The sequence below is a fragment of the Protomyctophum parallelum genome (genome assembly GCF_964188405.1).
Source record: "Protomyctophum parallelum genome assembly, chromosome: 1".
In the NCBI taxonomy this organism is placed as follows: domain Eukaryota; kingdom Metazoa; phylum Chordata; class Actinopteri; order Myctophiformes; family Myctophidae; genus Protomyctophum; species Protomyctophum parallelum.
The window spans coordinates 69,978,690-69,996,942 of record NC_139697.1 but is presented as its reverse complement, the minus strand read 5'-3'; the positions used below and the strand labels follow the sequence as shown (position 1 = coordinate 69,996,942).

Here is an 18,253-nt window from a genome sequence, read left to right as displayed (position 1 = left end):
CTTCAATCAATTAATCAATCAATCAAACATCCTATTCAGCTATTAAACACAGGAGGAAAATGTAATTTAGTCTTTGGATTGTTTTGTTTTTGTTCCATTCCTGAGCCAATTTTGCTGCTGCTCTGGTTTGAGAACCAACCACTGCAAACTTTCACTCTTTCAGGTTCACTCTGTGGTTGACTCTAACCAGGATTATGTAGTTACATATATTTTCCACCAGGGAGTGCACAAATGTGTTGGAAAATGGATCACTGTTCTAACTTGTGTTGTACATAACAACAGATTGTTAATAACCACAGGTGAAATCATAATTTATTCTTGTATTTCTTTTCAGGGTTTTTTTATGAAATTTACCAAGCCAAGTAGGATCTTGAAATGTATCATAAACTTCAATGAATGGTTGATGCTGCTTTTAATCGTTTAATCCATGCTTTTAATCTTCAATTCTCCCATACGCAACTTCCGGTTTCACAGGAGCGTGTGCGTGACGTCATCACGTACAACGTGTTGTGAGACAACATGGCTTTGAATGGAGGTTTGTACATTCAATAACCTTTTAACTTAACTTCAGACTCTTTTCTAAGGTCATTAAGACACATTTATGTGCGTGTGGGGTTCATTTGACATATTCGGTGAAAAAATGATTGTGGCGTTTCTTTGTCATTTCACAATTGGAGTTTGACAACCCAGGGAAGTAGCTAGCTAACGTCAGGTAGCTAACATTACCAATACCATGGCGTAGTAGTAGTTGACGTTATTTTCTTTTGTTTACACATTATCTTGTTTAGCTTGGTTGAAAAATCCATAATTGCGATTAGGAAATAACTACTAAATGATCACAATAAGGGATATAAAGTATAATAAGTTAACGGGCGGGACATAAAAATTTAGATGTTCAGAGAACCTCTTTCAAACTGTAGTGGAATCTATTTTTGGCATATCTACAAGCTCACAACACTCTGATATGATGAGTAGGGCTTGTAACGTTTAATCTGGTACGTACGTGTGGCTGGGAATCTGTATACATAACGCTTTGCCTAGGTATAGCGTCTATGGTAAACACACAAGTTGACACAACACATTGAAGATAAGCTAACCTTGTGATTTTGTCATATACTGATGTCTATATACTGACTGAGATATAGCTGTAAATGTGTCATCAATTAAGTGTTGTATCAATTCATTTGTATTCAAGTGTAGAGCTGATATTAAAAACATGTGTAGACCTAATGCCTGCAACCATATAATTTGCTGCTTTTAATGGCAGATGATGATGACTTTGAGTGGGAGCCTCCGACAGAGTCAGAGATGAAGGTGATCCAGGCGCGCCGTGAGCGCCAAGACAAGATCAGCAAACTGATGGGAGGCTACCTGCTAAAAGGCTACAAGATGCTGGGAGAATGTTGTGATTTATGTGGGGTGAGTGGTCTGACAGTTGATTGTTTTATTTGAAACCCTAGCACCACACAGTCAGCCCTAGAACACCCTGCTCCCAGTTTTCAGCACGACGTGCGTGGCATAAATGTGGTCGGCGCTCCGTGTCTACTCTTACTTGGGCGGCTGTAGCTCAGGAGGTAGAGCAGGTCGTCCAATGATCCATGGGTCGGCGGTTCGAATCCCGGTTCCTCCTGTCCACATGATGTGTCCACATGACACTTGACACTGAATCCCACCTTGCCTCCAGTGGTTGCCTGCACCATTGGTGTGTGAATGTGGGAAGTGACTAGTGAGGATGCTGGCGACTGCGTTGACTGTTCGCCGCTTCACCTCCCAATGTATGAATGAATGGACCATTGTAAAGTGCTTTGAGTAAGCATGTAGTGCATAGAAAAGCATAATAAAAAATGCAATCCATTATTATTATTATTACTCGCCCATTAAATAATTCCTAAGACTTGGAGTCAGATATTGTCCTCTACTTTCATATCCATGTGAAAGTTCTAGCAGTGTTTAGTCAAATATTTCCACTTTTCCATGGGATTCACACAGACAAATTTCTTTCTGGGCAAAGGGGCCCGGAATGACAGCTGGACTGAATTTACCAGAACTTCCTCTGATCACCACAAACAAAAAAAAATAGAATACAATTGTCCATCATAGCTCACGATTAAACGGAAGAAAAATAAAGATTCTCCACTGCTCTTTAGTGCTGCAATTTTAGAACCACATATCCTGAATTTATGCTACCCAAAAACTTTAAACTTGGTTTTCTTTATGTACACTTTCTATATGCATTGTAATCATTTTTATGCCCATGGATTATTTTCCTCTCCTCCTACGTATTTCCATTTCATAGAACATACAGTAGCAAGTTAGTGTTGAGTTTTGAAGGATGATATAAGGCAGTAAGCTGTATTATTCAACAACATGGAATGCTTTTTTCTCTCTAGACAATTCTTCTCCAGGACAAGCATCAGAAGAACTACTGTGTATCATGTCAGGAGCTTGACTCCGATGTTGACAAGGACAATCCAGGTAAACGCACATAAACAGAGACAGACAGAAACAGTGACGTGAATGAGTTTGGAGATGCTGGCTTCTATTCTCTCCATCTCTTACTCTTATTTTATCTACCTCTCCCTCGGTTTTCGCTCTTCTCCACTCAGCTCTGAATGCCCAGGCAGCATTGTCGCAGGTCAGAGAGAGACAACTTGCGGCCAACCCACCTGCACCGGAGCCGGACCAGGTCCCCAGCGGCAGCCAGGGAAGTGGATTGGTCCCGCTGCCCAGGCCGGAGCACTGTGAAGGGGCCGCCGCCGGGCTGAGAGGACCTTTGCCCCCCCCACCTGTTACCCCCCCTCTAGTGCCATCTGCTCCCATCCTGGTTGCCGCTGCCGCCGCTCGGCCCCCTGCTCGGCCCCCTGCTCCGATGCCTAGCTCCCCACAAAGCAACCCCCCTCTACCACTGTTACTAGAAGCAGAGGAAGCTGTCCTCACCAAACTTCGCTGGGCCAGTAACGAGCTGCGGACCACCACCTGCCTGGAGGCGAGCATCCAGCTTTGCAGCCTCATCACCAGCTGTGCCAGATCACTTCAGAGCCTGAAGGAGCTCCACCCCCAATAGCTCACCTGCAATGAAGAATACAGAATACTAAGGATGGGACAGTAATGTCACAAGCACTATGAAGTGTGTATAGCTTGTACTGTAGTTTCATGGGGCCCTGACATGGCTTGAGTTATACCTTTTCAACAAGGATTTCTCAACAAAAAGGACATATTGTCAATGTCAACTGAATCAAGTTTTGAAAACTAGAGGTGGTCCGATATATCTGTTTAAATTAGATATTCGGATGATATTTGTATTTTAAAAACTATCTTCACATAATTGGTCCTCACTAATGCTCATGTAGCCTACCATTTCTGTCTACTTGGTCTGTGTCCCAGAGGAGGGCCCGCCTACCAGTGACATCATCGATGGGGAATCCAAGCTAATAAGAACTGCAGGGTTTCTATTCCTGAAAAGAATCCTGACATTAATAAAAATCTAAATAATTTTTTTGAATCTGCCTAACGATATCACTGGTATGCTGGTTTCTGAAGTATCCACATGTCCATCTGGACATGGCTCAACAGAACAATATAAAACACAAAGTTGAGACCTTCGCTGGTGTCTACAAAAACTCACAGGCAAAGATGTCGCCTTTGAATTCCCAGAATTTCAGGATGACGAAATAAATGTGTTTACTATCAAAAACAAAAATCCACAGCCATGCATGAACATTAGTGAGGACCAATTATATGAAGATGCGTTGAAAGGGGTTGAAGTCCTTGAAATATGGATATTGGACTCTTTCAGCGTTTCGTGCGCTACAAAGTATCGGCAATGGCCTTGAAAAATCGGTATCGGACAACCTCTAAAAGACAGGCCAGGGTCCCATGAGTCTTAAGCACTTCCGCTAGGTGGCGCATAGTTTAGACAACACTGCTGAATCCTTGGTGTCATTATACTGGCCTGGACTCATCCGACCTGTATACCCCAAAAAAATGCTGGTCCCCTTCGCTCGCTCAACTCGTCCTGGACCTCTGACTTTGTGGTCAGCAGTTATGCTGCTTTTCTCTGTGTTCTGACCTCATTATGCAGAGTCAAAAGATACCTTTAAAAAAATGTTTAAAATGTCCCAAGTGGGTATGGGTAATGTATTGTCCTTAACAATGGGATTCAGGGGTTTAGTATTTATAGGTGGTCATTTAGATTTGCCCTTCCTCATGGCGTGTGAAAATGGAACATCATGCAAGGATGATGGCTTTGATTAAGTTAGTCATTACACAGATTTGCTTTTAAGGTTAAACCAATATTATACAAAGTTGTACTCGGTTATTTGTCTCATTTTCTTCTTTTAGGTACATTTAAGAGGCATCCCTTTCAAATGGCAAGCTGGTATGCAGTTATTCTTTCCCCAATCCTGCTTAATATCACAACAAACAGTAGGTCCTTATTCACAACCTGTGCTGGGAGCTCTTAACTTGAACCACACATAAAAGGTGTTTGTGTGCATAATGTGGTGCTGCTTTTTGTGACATTCCCAGTAGATGACCTGATTTAAATACAGCCAGAGGCATTCTAATGCCATTATGTCCAATCCTTATGGGTCACTTATAGGTGCTGGGAATAAAACGACTCGGAACTGATGTAAACATCTGCGTCTAATGGCTTAATTTAAACTGTTGCATGACAAACTGTTGAAATTCAGACCTTTTGCCCACAGTTCTGTGTGCTGTTAGAAAAACAACAACAAAGCTGTGTGCAGCTCTGGAGGATGTTTTTTCTTTTTTTTGCTTATGTTCCAAAATTCATGCTAGTATTTAATATTTCAGAATAATACTCTGTTACTTGGCTCTTTTTTAAGTCAATAACTATTTTGTTAATAGATGGGCAGGGCAATATTTAGATGCTGTGGCTTTCACAAAATGTCAGGCCGCCTCAACAACATGCATGGCTGTGCCTGTACGTGTGTAATTTTCTGAGGTAACTCCAGATTCAATGAAATAGTCTTTCACAGCAGAGGGATTGTTTAGGAGACCTAGAAATCAGTATACATGCTATAACAGCCTGTTTCCTGGACCTCATCAGAATAAAGTGTTTGCCTGCTGGCTTACTAATGTGATTTGTTTTTCCAGGAGAGTCATGATTGTGCTAATTGAAATGCAGTGTTCTGCATCTCATTGGACTCCTCCAAACACAGGCATGGTTGCAGTGTCGCACACATCTTTATTTTCACTTTCTCGTCTTATGCTGTGGCTATAAGTATGAATATCATAGTCTGGCAGAAACCTCTTATCCATATTTTACCTTTATGTTTTTTTGTAAATGAATGACCCACTTTGTCAGTCTACACTACAGTCACACAAAAGTAGCAAAATAGCTGATAAGCTCAAAATGTGATGCATTTTCAGCTTGTAATGAGCTTGTAATGTAAAGTACAAGCATTTCATTCATTTTCATAGAAACAGGAGCTAATGTAGGCATTCTGTAATGGGATAACCATCACATAAACCAGTGGGCCATCACATCCCAACCTGTTGGCCCCTCGTGATTTTTGGGAGGTCCCCAGTTGACACTTGAAGTTGACAGTACAGTTAAGTGACAATTAAAAATCACACCAGTGTGAACCAAGTGGTGCAACTCCCATCTATTGGTTCTCTGTATCTTCCAATTTGTATCATTCCAATTTCTTCTCTGTATCGTTTCAATTTCTTCTGTATCGTTTGCGTCCAGCAGGTGGCAGCCATGTCACATACTTCTCTCGTTCCATGCTCAGGGGTACACACACACACACACACAAACAGGCACACAGACATTGTAAGCTGGATGTAGAAGTGGTTGCACCACTTAAAAAAAATGTAATACCCAGAGATTTTTTAAAGACCCTTGCATCAAAAGTAATCAACACATTTTAGGATTATAAAAACAGCTTATAAACATAATACATGTGTACAGGTGTAGATCTGCTATTTAGTTTTAGAGTAAAAATTACACACGTGTGAACTGAGTGGTGCAATTCCCCCCCCCCCCCCTCTCTCTCTCTCTCTCTCTCTCTCTCTCTCACTCTCTCTCATTAGAGTCACTACCCCTCTCACTGTTTCTGGCGCCCCCTACTGCTATTATTAAGTCACATACTCGTGCTTACACAGACAGACACACACACAAACAGGTACGAGGACAGACACACACACAAACAGGTACGAGGACATTGCAAGCTGGTTGTAGGAGTGGTTGCACCACTCAAAAATTTGAATGCCTCAATTCCTACGATTCCAAGTCAGTGTCTCGGCCCTGGGGGTGGGGGAACCCCAGTTCAAATATGATTATATTGGGGAGTCAAATATGGTTATTTTGAGGGGTCACTGCCTGAAAAGACAGTAAATCACTAGAGTTGCTCAAATAGATGATGTCCAATAATTGTCATAAAAGCCACTGCAGTATTCCTATCCCGAAGCTCCTAAATTTTAATTTGTAATGTAGGCTAGGCCTATAACCAAAGTTGCTATATGTATTTTATTATTTTATGATATTCCTTGTGTAATCTGAAAAGCATAAATTAGACTAGACACATATTGTTGATATCTCTATCTCCTAAATCCAAATCCAAAATGTTAATTTATCAGGAAATGAAAAAACATCTGTTTTGTACAGTAAAACTTTCGTTGTGGGTAATCGACAGACGACAGTAATTTTCCATTTTGCCCAAAACACAGCTCCAGTCTATAACGGTCTGTAACGGGATGGGCGGGGCACGGCGGGCGGGGCTGAGGGGTGTGTGTGTGTGTGTGTGTGTGTGTGTGTGTGTGTGTGTGTGTGTGTGTGTGTGTGTGTGTGTGTGTGTGTGTGTGTGTGTGTGTGTGTGTGTGTGTGTGTGTGTGTGTGTGTGTGTGTGTGTGTGTGTGTGTGTGTGTGTGTGTGTGTGTGTGTGTGTGTGTGTGTGTGTGTGTGTGTGAACTCTCCGAGACAAAGGGAACAGAAACAAAACAAAGCCCCATACATACTAGTCCACCAAGGCAGGAGGAAGTGTGTCCACACTTCCAGTGTGTCTACTTGTTTACAGTTGTCTTTTTTCCCCCAGACAAATGATGTGGTAATTGTGTGGGTGTCGTGGTCTGGGATCTGGAACATAACTTTAAAGCGCAACACAGGATAACTACCTGGCTGAGCTGGCTCTGGCTGTTATTATTTCTACGGAACCGCAATGAACGGGATTCACGCTACGAGGAATGTTTGTTCGCTGGAAGGTCTGCCGCCGCTCCCGAAAGGCCTGAGCGGCATCCTGAACTCCAGCGGTGGATCGTGGCGGGACATCGAGAACGTCCACAGCAAGAGAGCCCGGATCCAGGCGGACATCAACCGGACCACCGTGATGAGCGGCGGCGACGCGCCCACGCGGAGTCACAGCAAACCGGCAGGGCTGGACGCCGCGTTGGCACTGCTGCGTAAAGAGATGGTATAATAATAATATAATAAACCATTTGTAGAAGGAATCATGCAGGTTACTTTAGTAACCATGGTTATTTAAGTAAGTGAGCGAAATATTTCGCGAATGCTCAATTAACTGTGTTTCTGTTTGCACTTTGCAGTGGAACTTCTCAAATGTTCATGTCCAACAGTATACAATCAAGGACCCCAAAATAATAACACAATACTTTGTTTGATTTCAACATTTTCAACAAATTTTGTAGAAATTGGCTATTCTTTAAACATTTTGTGTGAGAACCAATATAGAAAGTTGTCTGTAGCTGTAGCCTACCAGATCGTATCTCGTATGTCAGACTGTCTATACACAAGCATTGGTCCATGCATGCTCACGTGTGTGTGTGTGTGTGTGTGTGTGTGTGTGTGTGTGTGTGTGTGTGTGTGTGTGTGTGTGACTGTGCGTGCGCGCGCCAACAGGTTGGTCTGCGTCAGCTGGACATGTCTCTGCTATGCCAGCTGTGGTCCTTGTACGAGTCCATACAGGAGTACAAGGGCTCTTCGCTCCTCTCCGACGCTTCCTACAACACAGACACTGTGTACTCAGAGGAAGAGGAAGATGGGGATGAGGAAGAAGAAAGGGCTGTGTCTTCCGCACCTCCGCAAGCATCCTCGTCTCTGCCTCTGCCTCCCAGCAACAACTCTAGGGACCAGTGGATCAAAGACTCCTTTCACATTCCATGATATTTCTCTAGCTTTTCCTTAGACAGGACTTTTAGACCGTTGATCAAAGGGTGAGGGTCACTCTGCATCTAGCAGGTTATGTGCCTTGCTCAGTGGGGTGCCCGTGGGGCGGGGCTTTCTCACATTCTAGTACAAGCAGAAAACCCCACTCTGACAGTCAGCTTGGTAGTGTGCCTCGCTAGTCATTAGACCTGACTCCCAACCCACACCTGGTATCGAATCCCGCTGCCGCCACTTTTTTTCTAACAATCGCAGACTACTTTTTTGGCCAATACAGTAGGTTAAGGTTAAAGGTATATTCAGTGATTTCACTCAAAAAACCTTAGGTTTCGTTTTTGGCTGTGGGACCCAGCCTTTCGTCCAATCAGGATAGAGAGTCAAAAACGAAACCTAAGGTTTTTTGACCCCCAGGGGTTAACTGGGGACAGGGAGGAACTCCTTATATGGCCAGCACACTCTATAGTAGGGAGGATTATCACAACAAAACAAAAAAATAAGTGATATTTGAATTAAGTGAAATCACTGAATATACCTTTAAGGATTTGGCTCTTTTAACAGTTCTACTGCTTAACCCGTGTTCCCCGCTATTTCATCCAATATTCTATGCTGCCTAGATTGTCTTATTATTATTATTCTTGACTCGTATTCATACGAGAGTCAAGGCTTAACTGCACCCTGTTTTTTGCGTTCGCTACATTTACAACTTTTACGTATATATAAACATTCGGAATTCAAATATAAAGTACTCATGCAATTTGTCCCACGGGTGTTAGTTAGTTGCTGCATCCCGCGTTGTTTAATAAAAAGCATTTTTATCCGAGCTGTTATTTTGCCATTGGCTTTCAACTACGCACCCCTATCGGTCGGGAGGAGGGTGGCACTCGGTGTGTTCGATATAGGTACGCTGACCGCCCTGCCAATACAGACTAATAGGCGAGTGCGCTCCCGGTGTGCAACTGTGGATTTCCCAAACGAACCCTGTTTGAAAAAAGTAGCCGGGGCGCTCGGATAAAAATGCTTTTTTATTAAACAACGTGGGATGCAGCAATTCTAATCGCTGAAGCAGCAACTAACTAACACCCGTGGGACAAATTGTGAGTACTTTATATTTGAATTCTGAATGTTTATATATACGTAAAAGTTGTAAATGTAGCGAGCGCAAAAAACAGGGTGCAGTTACGTCATGACTGTCATGATAATCATCATGGCAGTCATGTTTTAGGGCTACTTTGGAGCATACGCCAAAGTATTTGCAGCTTAGAACCACGAAAATCAGGCGAAAAATAATCAGATGGTTTGTTGTTGATGAGAAAAACAGGTCGCCATTACAATGCAGGCAACAGCCTCCACAGCATGTTGTAGTCCAAACACTTGCATTGGGCTCATTTTCCCAGAAGCCCTAGCAGCCCAGAGGATGGCTTGATTTGCCAGGTCCGGGACAAATCCGCTCTTTCTTTTAAATTATTTAATCATTATAACGCCGAATTAAACACATTAAACTAATAGCGGTTTTAGAGTATTAGGTATTAAGCAGGGGGGAACGCTGGATTAAACAATTTAAAGCCCTCAAGGTGTTTTAATATTTGGTCAATTTGGTCCTTAAATTGTCACTTTAGAAATGTGCAGATACCCTGTATATATTTTTTTTGCACATTGAGGACTTCATATAATTGGTCCTCACTAATGGTCATGATAAAATGCCACATGTTTTTCTACTGTCTCTTGGGAGGGCTGTGGGCAGTTCAGAAACCCAGTGACATCATCAATGGGGAATCCTTGCTAATAGAAACGGCAGGCTTTCTATTCCTGAACAATTACAATGCAATAATGAAAGCCATCGTTCTCACGATAATAAAAATCTAAACATTTTTGTAAAACAAATCTTGTTTAAAAAAAATCTGCCTAATGATGATGTCACTGGAAGACGGTTTCTAAACTGCCCACAGCCCTCCTATGAGACACAGACTGAGTAGAAAAAGATTGTGTCATTTTATCATGATTATAAGTGAGGACCTATTATATGAAGATACGTTGAAAAGTGGTGAAGTGGTCCTTTGACTACTGCAATGCGCTCTTTTCAGGACTGCCTAAGAAAACAACTGACAGACTATAACTTGTCCAAAATGCAGCAGCTAGAGTTGTAACTAGAACTAAGATGAGAGAACATATTACTCCAGTTTTGGCATCACTGCACTGCAGGTGGTCTCGCACCTTCCTACCTACATGACTGCCTGCCTAAATATGTCCTAAACCGGCCCCTAAGGTCTTCCACTGCTGGCCTGCTCGCTTTGCCTAAAAAAATGGCAACTAAAAAATACGGGGAAGCAGCTTTTTGCTTCTACGGGCCGTCGGCATGGAACAAGCTCCCACTGTACCTTCGTCAGGCAGCCTCTGTAGACATTTTTAAATCTCAGCTCAAGACCCACCTCTACAACATTGCTTTCAAGTGATCTTTTATTTTTTGTTATTCACGTCCTCACTGTATTGTATTACTGCTTGTTTTTTAATGTCGTTGCCTTATTTTATCTGTTCTTATCTTTGTACCACTGCCTTCTCCTGATTTGACACTGCATTATTGTCCTATTGTTTTAACTGCATGCCTGTTTTAATGCTGTTTTGTTTTGCTTTTGTTTTTATTATCTTTTCTGCTCTGTAAAGCACTTTGAGCTACATTTATGTATGAAAGGTGCTATATAAATAAAGTTTATTATTATTATTATTTAAGATTCACTTGAGAATGAGAAAGAAAGTAGTGAAAACTCCAAGACACCCACGTTAATAAATTAAAAATGCTTTTTTTAAATTTCATGTAGCATTATGACAAACCCTTAATGGTACCGTACAACCAATACTTAAAGATAAATCCTTTTTTATCATTTATATTAACTTGGGAGACTTAAAAGTTGTTTAATCACTACTTTCTTATACGTGGATACAAAGCCCATCTCACAATGAGCACCTCTCCTTTTGAAAGTATCATTCTAGTCAGCATTCTTTTCTCTACAGTTTTCAGTTGACAATGTTTTGAAATACTATTAAGATGGTTATAGCGCCACAATTTAATTATGTATCAATGATGCTACCACTGACTATTCCTAGGCATTGGGCTGAAGGTGATAACCAACTGGACTGGGTAAAAGAAACGTCTATGGTAGCTCCTTTCAAACCCATACAGGTTCTCTCTCAGGTTAAAATGGTAGAAGGGGGGAAGAGTCCCATTTTGAAACATTCCCGATGGGTATGGTCTGAGGTCCATAGGCTGATGGGGAAATCCCAATATAAACAGGGATATTCTTCTATATGGGATAATCCATGCATCTTGATAGGTAAATATTCATTTTGCTGGGAGCCTTGGCAAAGAAATGGTATAGGTGTAATTGATGATTTATATATGGATACAACTTTTAAGTCATATCAGGAGTTGGAGAATCAATTTAATGTGATGGGTAGGGGTGAATTTTGGAAATATCTTCAACTAAGAAGTAGTGTTGGAAGTGTGTTCAACCTTAACAGGGGTATAGAGGAACCTAATATGTTGGAAAAAAAATTGACTGGCCACCGACAATGCATAGGGCTTCAATAATTTACAAAAATATAATGGAATTACAAAGTGCAAAGACTGAAAATCTTAGATTAATATGGCAAAGGGATTTAGGATGTGAAATAAGTGAAGAGAAATGGTCAAATATAATTTCCAAAGTTGGGTGGGCCACTAGGGATATTAAAAGCAAATTTACACATTACAAAATTATACATAGATTCTACTATACCCCTGTGAAACTGTTTAGGATGGGCTTGGTGGAAGACAAACGGTGTTGGAAATGTAAAGGGGAAGATGGTAAATTTTTACATGCCTTTTGGGAATGTCCTGTGCTTGTGCCTTTCTGGAAAGAGGTACTGGGGAAACTTGGAGACTGGATGGGGCTAATACTACCAGAATGCCCAAGGTTATGTCTCTTGGGAGATCGCACGGTGCTGCCACAGGGGGTCACCAAGGCACAACATGCATTGGTGACTGCAGGCCTTATTATTGCAGCTAGGTTGATACTGAGAAACTGGAAGAGCTCTGCTACGCCAGAGATCACAGACTGGACCCAACTTATGACTGAAACGGCATCCTTTGAATACTCAATTGCCAGGAGGAATAATGTCAAAGGGAAGTTCCATGAGATATGGGACTACTTTTATTTATATATCAAAGGATTGTTGTAACATTTTGTATTTGTATACATTACATATGATATATTTTGACTGCTAGGTGTGTTTTGTTTTGTGTTTGTTTTTTCTTGTCTTTTTCTTTTGTGTAAGTCATGTGAATTTTGTATGCTTTATTTAAAATCATTAAAAAACTTTGATGACAAAAAAAAAGACAATGTTATATTTCCCAGGTCTCCCATTACACTATAGGAAGTGATTTGAGTCATCATGTCACAGGACTGTTCACTGTACACAATGTGGAAATAACTTCAGAGTATCATTTTGGCTCCTCTTAAAATGATGTACTTTATCAGATTCATCTGTTTTAATGAGTTATGTCGACATGACAATACAATAAAAGTATTTTATGTCACAGAATAGGCCTATGTATAGTCCATCTAATCAGTGGACGATACCGAGTATGGCCACCAGGGGGAACACTAGCTCTAGTAGAAAAATAGGCCCATTCCTTCTGCAGAACAGGCATGGAGAAGCAACTATTTGCTGTCAGCTGCTAACGGGACCAGACCAGGGGCAGGTGTTGAGGGTGTGGGGAGAGAAAGGAGTGAGGGGTGTGACGTAGCAGAAAGTCCCTTGTGGTTTTCTATTTATAAAGAACATATGTTGTGGATATTGTTAGATCTGCCCCTCTACTCTTCCCACCTGTCTGTCACTCCGACTGATTGTTCTGGTGATCTGACTCTGTCCCAACCACTCTTGCCTGACTGACAGTTTATGATCTGACAGTTTTCGGTCTATCTCCTCTTGCCTATACCACTGAGCCTGCAGTGCAACTTAACTGAATTATCTCATGGCCCCACCTCACAGTGCAGTAAAGTACAGTACAGTCACTGCAGTGTAATCAGCAGGAGTTAAGAGGTGTGTGAAGTCACCAGACTAAAGGTTACTCACTGGGGCGGTAGCATAGGAGTGCTGTTAGAAGTCTGCTCAAATATGATAATAAACCACAAACATTGCCCGATAAATACAACGGACACACAGCAAACAAATGTGTGTGTGTGTGTGTGTGTGTGTGTGTGTGTGTGTGTGTGTGTGTGTGTGTGTAAAACAGACCCCCCCCCCCCAGATCCACAGCTTGACTTCCTCAAATATCACTCCTAAACAGAGTTGTTAAGAATGTTAAGACCTCATTCAAGTCTATCAAGTTTGAATGGGGATAATGGGGAAAACATGAGTCAATCTCAACTGTTTTACTTGCCTCTTGGAGCCTGACATAGGCCTACTGCTTTTACTATAACTCACTTGGACCTTTTAAGAGTGGAGGTTTGTTTAATCTTTGCTTTTTTTTATTGATTGACCTTGATTGACCTTTGTTTTAAGTAGTCTGCCGTTTAAGTAGTCTGCACCTCCATGTAAACATGTAAAACATGTTCCTAATCCTAGTTCTTTCACACTGAAGCCAAGCTGTGACTGACCAGGGTTACAGATCTGGGTCAGATATCCAGTGTTGAAAATACTATTGCCAAAAATACAGCTGGATGTCAGTCAAACGTTTGTCTTGTCAGGTGAACTGAGTATATTTGATAACTATAGCCCACAACTTCCTCTGGGAACATGCATGACATCATTTGATATGAAGATACAGACTTCCTATTTAACTATCTTACTTATATTCTCATGTTGAAATGACCAACATTAACTAAATACTATTGCTGCTACAAACCACTTTGGGGGAAATGTTTTTATTGGTGTCTTTTGTTAGTTTTTAACCCAAAGTGTTGTTCACTGAAGTACAAATTAAATTCACAAAGGTATAATGTAAATATTATCTATATCAAATACAAACTTTGAAAATACTTTTTCAAAGAGTGAGGCACCCTTAATTCTCTGTAGTGTTTCACACCAGCTAGATTTCTGGATTGTGCTGCAGCAAAACTTTATAACCTGAACCCAGAGGATTCTTTATAGTCCAAATCTGAGTCATGAGTAGCTGTTCTCTTGTTCTCCACTCATCTATCCCAGCTGCCTCTGTCTGTCTTTCCATCTATCCCTCCTCTCTCTCCTAAAAATACACACACACACACACACACACACACACACACACACACACACACACACACACACACACACACACACACACACACACACACACACGATCACATAACATAACTGGTCCAAGTCACCACTCACCATGGAAACTATTTCTCAAGATTTAACTAGATGAAACACACTTTGCGTGTTAGTGCTGAACGAGGCAGCTGGAGTGAATTAAAATATCCCCTAGGTTTCCCCCGTGCAGGCGGGCCTATTTTAAAGACAAAAGCAAAATGCCTATAGTGGATTATTTGGACGTGCCCCTAACTAAACTGCTGGGGGACACACTTTGTTCCCCTTTTTTGGGGGGAATCAATCAATGAAAAGTATCAACTCTATACTGTATAACTCAACTGCTATAATAGAGGTTGTAACCACTTGAACTCTTGTGATGTGTTGCGCTAATAGATCTGCTATTTTTTTTAAATATAAACACTTGTTTTACTTTAAGGGTACGCCCGCGGTCGGGTACCCCTCGTTTGAATTTCAGGTAATGGCAACCTGAGAGCCTGAGAGAGATATCCTTGTGACTGTATAGCCAAATACAGCAGCAGAGAAAGTAGGCCTATATCTAAATATCAACTTTTGTTGATAAGCGTATAGGCAGTAGTATAGGTATCAAAGTTTGCATGCAACTATACAGCCATGTCACCAGTCACCACCTCAGGGAGATAAAGCCATAGCCTACAGCCCTACAAGTTAGAGCTGCAGCATCACCATACCATACCCCCCCCCCCCCCCACCCATCTCTCTCTCTCCCTGAGTCACTGACAAGAGGGGAGAGTGAATACGTACATTCAGAATTCCCATATGTTCCCACCAATGAGGCTGACTGTCTCCCCATGGATTAGTTTTCAGGAGTGGATGATGTGTTTATACATCAACAACAACTGTTGTTGACTCACGGCTCCCCCACCATCTGATGTTATTATAACGAGGGGGAAACATTGGACATTCGGACAAAGTATATTCCGTTCCGCATTAAAAGTATCCGGTGTCCACTGGGGTAACGCTCCTCCTATACATGACTTATCCGGCCCAGTGCTCTGAATGGGGTCGATTCTTGCTGATTCAACTTATTGCCAAATAGTTCAAGTCGCACAAGTCGCAGCTTGCGGGACCAGCTGGGCGGTAACGGTTCATCACTAGCGGGCTCCCTCAGAGTCCCGTCACCGGCCGAACGCTCCGCAAGGCAGCACTCTCCTTTTAAGGATCAGACTGAGTCAGTGAGAGAGTGTGTGTGTGTGAGTGAGAGTTGGATTGTGTCCTTTTTTCCTCCAGAACTTAACTTTTGTCTCCGTCGATTGGGATAATGACTTCTGTTTGGAAAAGATTACAACGAGTTGGCAAGAAAGCCTCAAAGTTTCAGTTCGTTGCGTCCTACCAGGAACTCGTGTTGGAATGCACCAAGAAATGGTAAGTTAACGGACAATATTCACCATCACCAAGTCTTATAATCGACCTACATTATTTAACTGGACGCTTTCCACCACATATACAAAGTCATATTAGATGAGGGTTTCAGCTCCCAGTCCCGACTCCCAAGTGACTTTTTTAATTTGATATTAATTATTAAATGACCTGCTTTATGCTTTATGGTGCGTAAAAAGGGCACGGCTGCAACCGACTGTGTTATTGTTTGACCTCGTTAAGCGTTATTATGGGTGTTCTAGCTAACTGACTGTACGTATCGATATCAACATGGAGTTTCCGTTACGAAGCCGTGTTGTTGTCAGTCTCGCTTCACTGTCACTGACGGTGCCTAGTCGTGTGATGCACCCGCATCGAGAGAGACACCATGCAATAAGCTGCATGTCTGTTGGTCGATATGATATGGCCACCTGCAGTTCTTTAGCTTCTGCCCTGGCTATGAAGTTTAGTATGAATGAATGAATAAGAAAGAGATCCCCTGCCACTCACTCTGCCAGGCAGTGCCAGCGTGTGTGACTGATAGACACATGCTTCAAGTGAAACGAGTGGCCTTGTGTGGAACAGTTGCTAATACAGTAGGCCTAGTACATAGTACACACAGGAGCTGTCAGGAGGAGATCAGCATATATATGTTGTTCAGCCCTAAAGCTGAGAATGAGGATCCCTTGTATTGGCTTAAATCACTCAGCAAATACAATGAAATGCATGCAAATTGATCTTGAAGAAAGCCTGTAGGCCTACTCAGTAACCAAACAGCACTACAATAATAATATGGCTACCTAGAAGTGCAAATAAGGCAAATAGCCTACATACTACATACTTAATTTTCTAGTCTACTCTACACTCAAATCATATTGTCATAGTTTGTTAGTGTTTCAAATACCAAGGCCTTTTAGCTCATGCAATTTCCTGTGACAGCCGTTTTCATGCAAGGCATTCATAGTCAGATATCAAACATGACATTAGGCTACATGACATTAGTCAAAACATAAAGCTCATATGGGACTCTTACGTATAACACCATATTATACTATGTAATGTATTTATTTATGCATATTCTTGCTTTACAAAAACAAAAACAACTTGACCCCAACAAAAAAAAAACCAAAAACACACACATTGTACATTTTCACATTATTGTTGATATTCTTGCAGAGAACAGGCAGCGTCTTGTGAAAGCCTTTCTCGCATTTCCCACCATATGTCCTGTTTTCTTTTAACAAATCCCATGCAGCGTCTGACCCGGGTGACCCCCTGGCCCTGTTAAAGTCACATTGGTTCCCCCCCCCCCCAGCAGCCAGGACTGATGTTACAGATGTTTTGTATTCAAGCCTATTACACCAATACACACAAATATTGGGCAACCTTGGACCTATTATGTTCAAACTTTATTTCCCCCAATCAGACCTTTGACCTATAGTCCTATATTGCACTGATCAGAGCAATGGTCACCGAGTTATGGCCCTTTGAAGTGTTAACGTTAAACACTGCTGTGAGAGCCTCCGTCTTATATGGATCAGTATGGATCATACTGTTTGCTGTGTGTCAGCCCCAATGATAACACACACACACACACAGGCAGCTCTTCGTGCTTTTAACAGATTTATTTCACCATGCAGTGAGTATAGCATCTGTATTCTGCGTGATTTCAGAAACAAACCATAATAAGAATAGACACAGACGATATGGATGTTTCAGATTGAAAACGGTCAAACATTTCGCTCCACACATAGCATTTGAAAGTGTAACATACCTGCGGTCAAAACCATTAGCCCTTCCGTGTCAATCCCCCCTCACCATACCCGTGAACTTGACGCTTATATAATAAACAACAGCGCCACCTCCTACCCCAAGCCAAGGTACCCATTTGGCCCTTACAACTGCTATAACACTGCTGTAGTGGAACACAAGAAAGAACGCTCGCCCCAGGTCGAATCCGGCAACCTCGAGAGACCAGCGACCATGGTACAGTCGGGCCCGGTGGGCAATTTAATGGTGGTGTGACTATTCTCATGCCAGACACCCATGAACAGTGTTTGTGTCACGCTTTGTGCGGGTTGGAGCAACGGCGCAGCCTGGTTGGACCCTGAGGGACACACAGGGCCCTGTTGTGGTTATTCTCATGGCAGACACCTGAACAGTTATGTTTGTGATGTCCATCATTGGTCCGCCTACCCCCCTCCGGAGCCATCTAATAGAAGAGTTGCGATTTTGAGGGGGCAGAAAACAGCCCGGTCACATGGTTCATTATGACATGTACTCGCGCAAGCCTATAGATTCCAATGCATTCCATAAACTTCTGGTTTGTCCCTATTTGAAGCCTTCAAATAGGGACAAACCAATAGAAGTCTATGTAGAAGAGCCGCCATTGGACTGGCCCCATGAAGTGAACAGAATGGCTCTAGCTCCCCCCCTCTCTAGGCA

At 42.1% G+C, this 18,253-nt stretch overlaps 3 protein-coding genes across 5 annotated transcripts in view; all 3 read left to right on the top strand.

Annotated features, from left to right (window-relative positions):
- Positions 1–484: 484 nt before the first annotated feature.
- On the top strand, positions 485–5,475 carry znrd2 (zinc ribbon domain containing 2). Its single transcript, XM_083773483.1, has 4 exons — positions 485–535; positions 1,268–1,419; positions 2,391–2,475; positions 2,607–5,475. The coding sequence occupies exons 1-4, from the start codon at positions 520–522 to the stop codon at positions 3,062–3,064; spliced, it is 711 nt and encodes a 236-aa protein (XP_083629609.1). The 5' UTR covers positions 485–519; the 3' UTR covers positions 3,065–5,475.
- A 1,605-nt stretch (positions 5,476–7,080) lies between these two features.
- fam89b (family with sequence similarity 89 member B) lies at positions 7,081–8,431 on the top strand. The gene is made up of 2 exons (XM_083786623.1): positions 7,081–7,436; positions 7,883–8,431. Exons 1-2 carry the CDS (start codon positions 7,185–7,187, stop codon positions 8,144–8,146), a joined length of 516 nt encoding a protein of 171 aa, XP_083642749.1. The 5' UTR covers positions 7,081–7,184; the 3' UTR covers positions 8,147–8,431.
- A 7,139-nt stretch (positions 8,432–15,570) lies between these two features.
- The window catches only part of LOC310873970 (EH domain-binding protein 1-like protein 1), a 38,173-nt gene continuing 35,490 nt past the window's right edge, over positions 15,571–18,253 (top strand). For all 3 annotated transcript variants that reach the window (XM_083786592.1, XM_083786591.1, XM_083786590.1), the window contains exon 1: positions 15,571–15,814. In XM_083786592.1, the coding sequence (XP_083642718.1) occupies positions 15,711–15,814 (104 nt within the window). In that variant the 5' untranslated portion in view covers positions 15,571–15,710. The remainder of the gene's footprint in view (positions 15,815–18,253) is intronic.

Coding starts and splice junctions, on each gene's coding strand:
- znrd2 (XM_083773483.1), top strand. Junction 1,420..2,390: donor AATGTTGTGATTTATGTGGG/GTGAGTGGTCTG, acceptor TTTTCTCTCTAG/ACAATTCTTCTCCAGGACAA. Junction 2,476..2,606: donor TGTTGACAAGGACAATCCAG/GTAAACGCACAT, acceptor TTCTCCACTCAG/CTCTGAATGCCCAGGCAGCA.
- fam89b (XM_083786623.1), top strand. CDS start 7,185: ATGAACGGGATTCACGCTACGAGGAATGTTTGTTCGCTGGAAGGTCTG. Junction 7,437..7,882: donor CACTGCTGCGTAAAGAGATG/GTATAATAATAA, acceptor GCGCGCCAACAG/GTTGGTCTGCGTCAGCTGGA.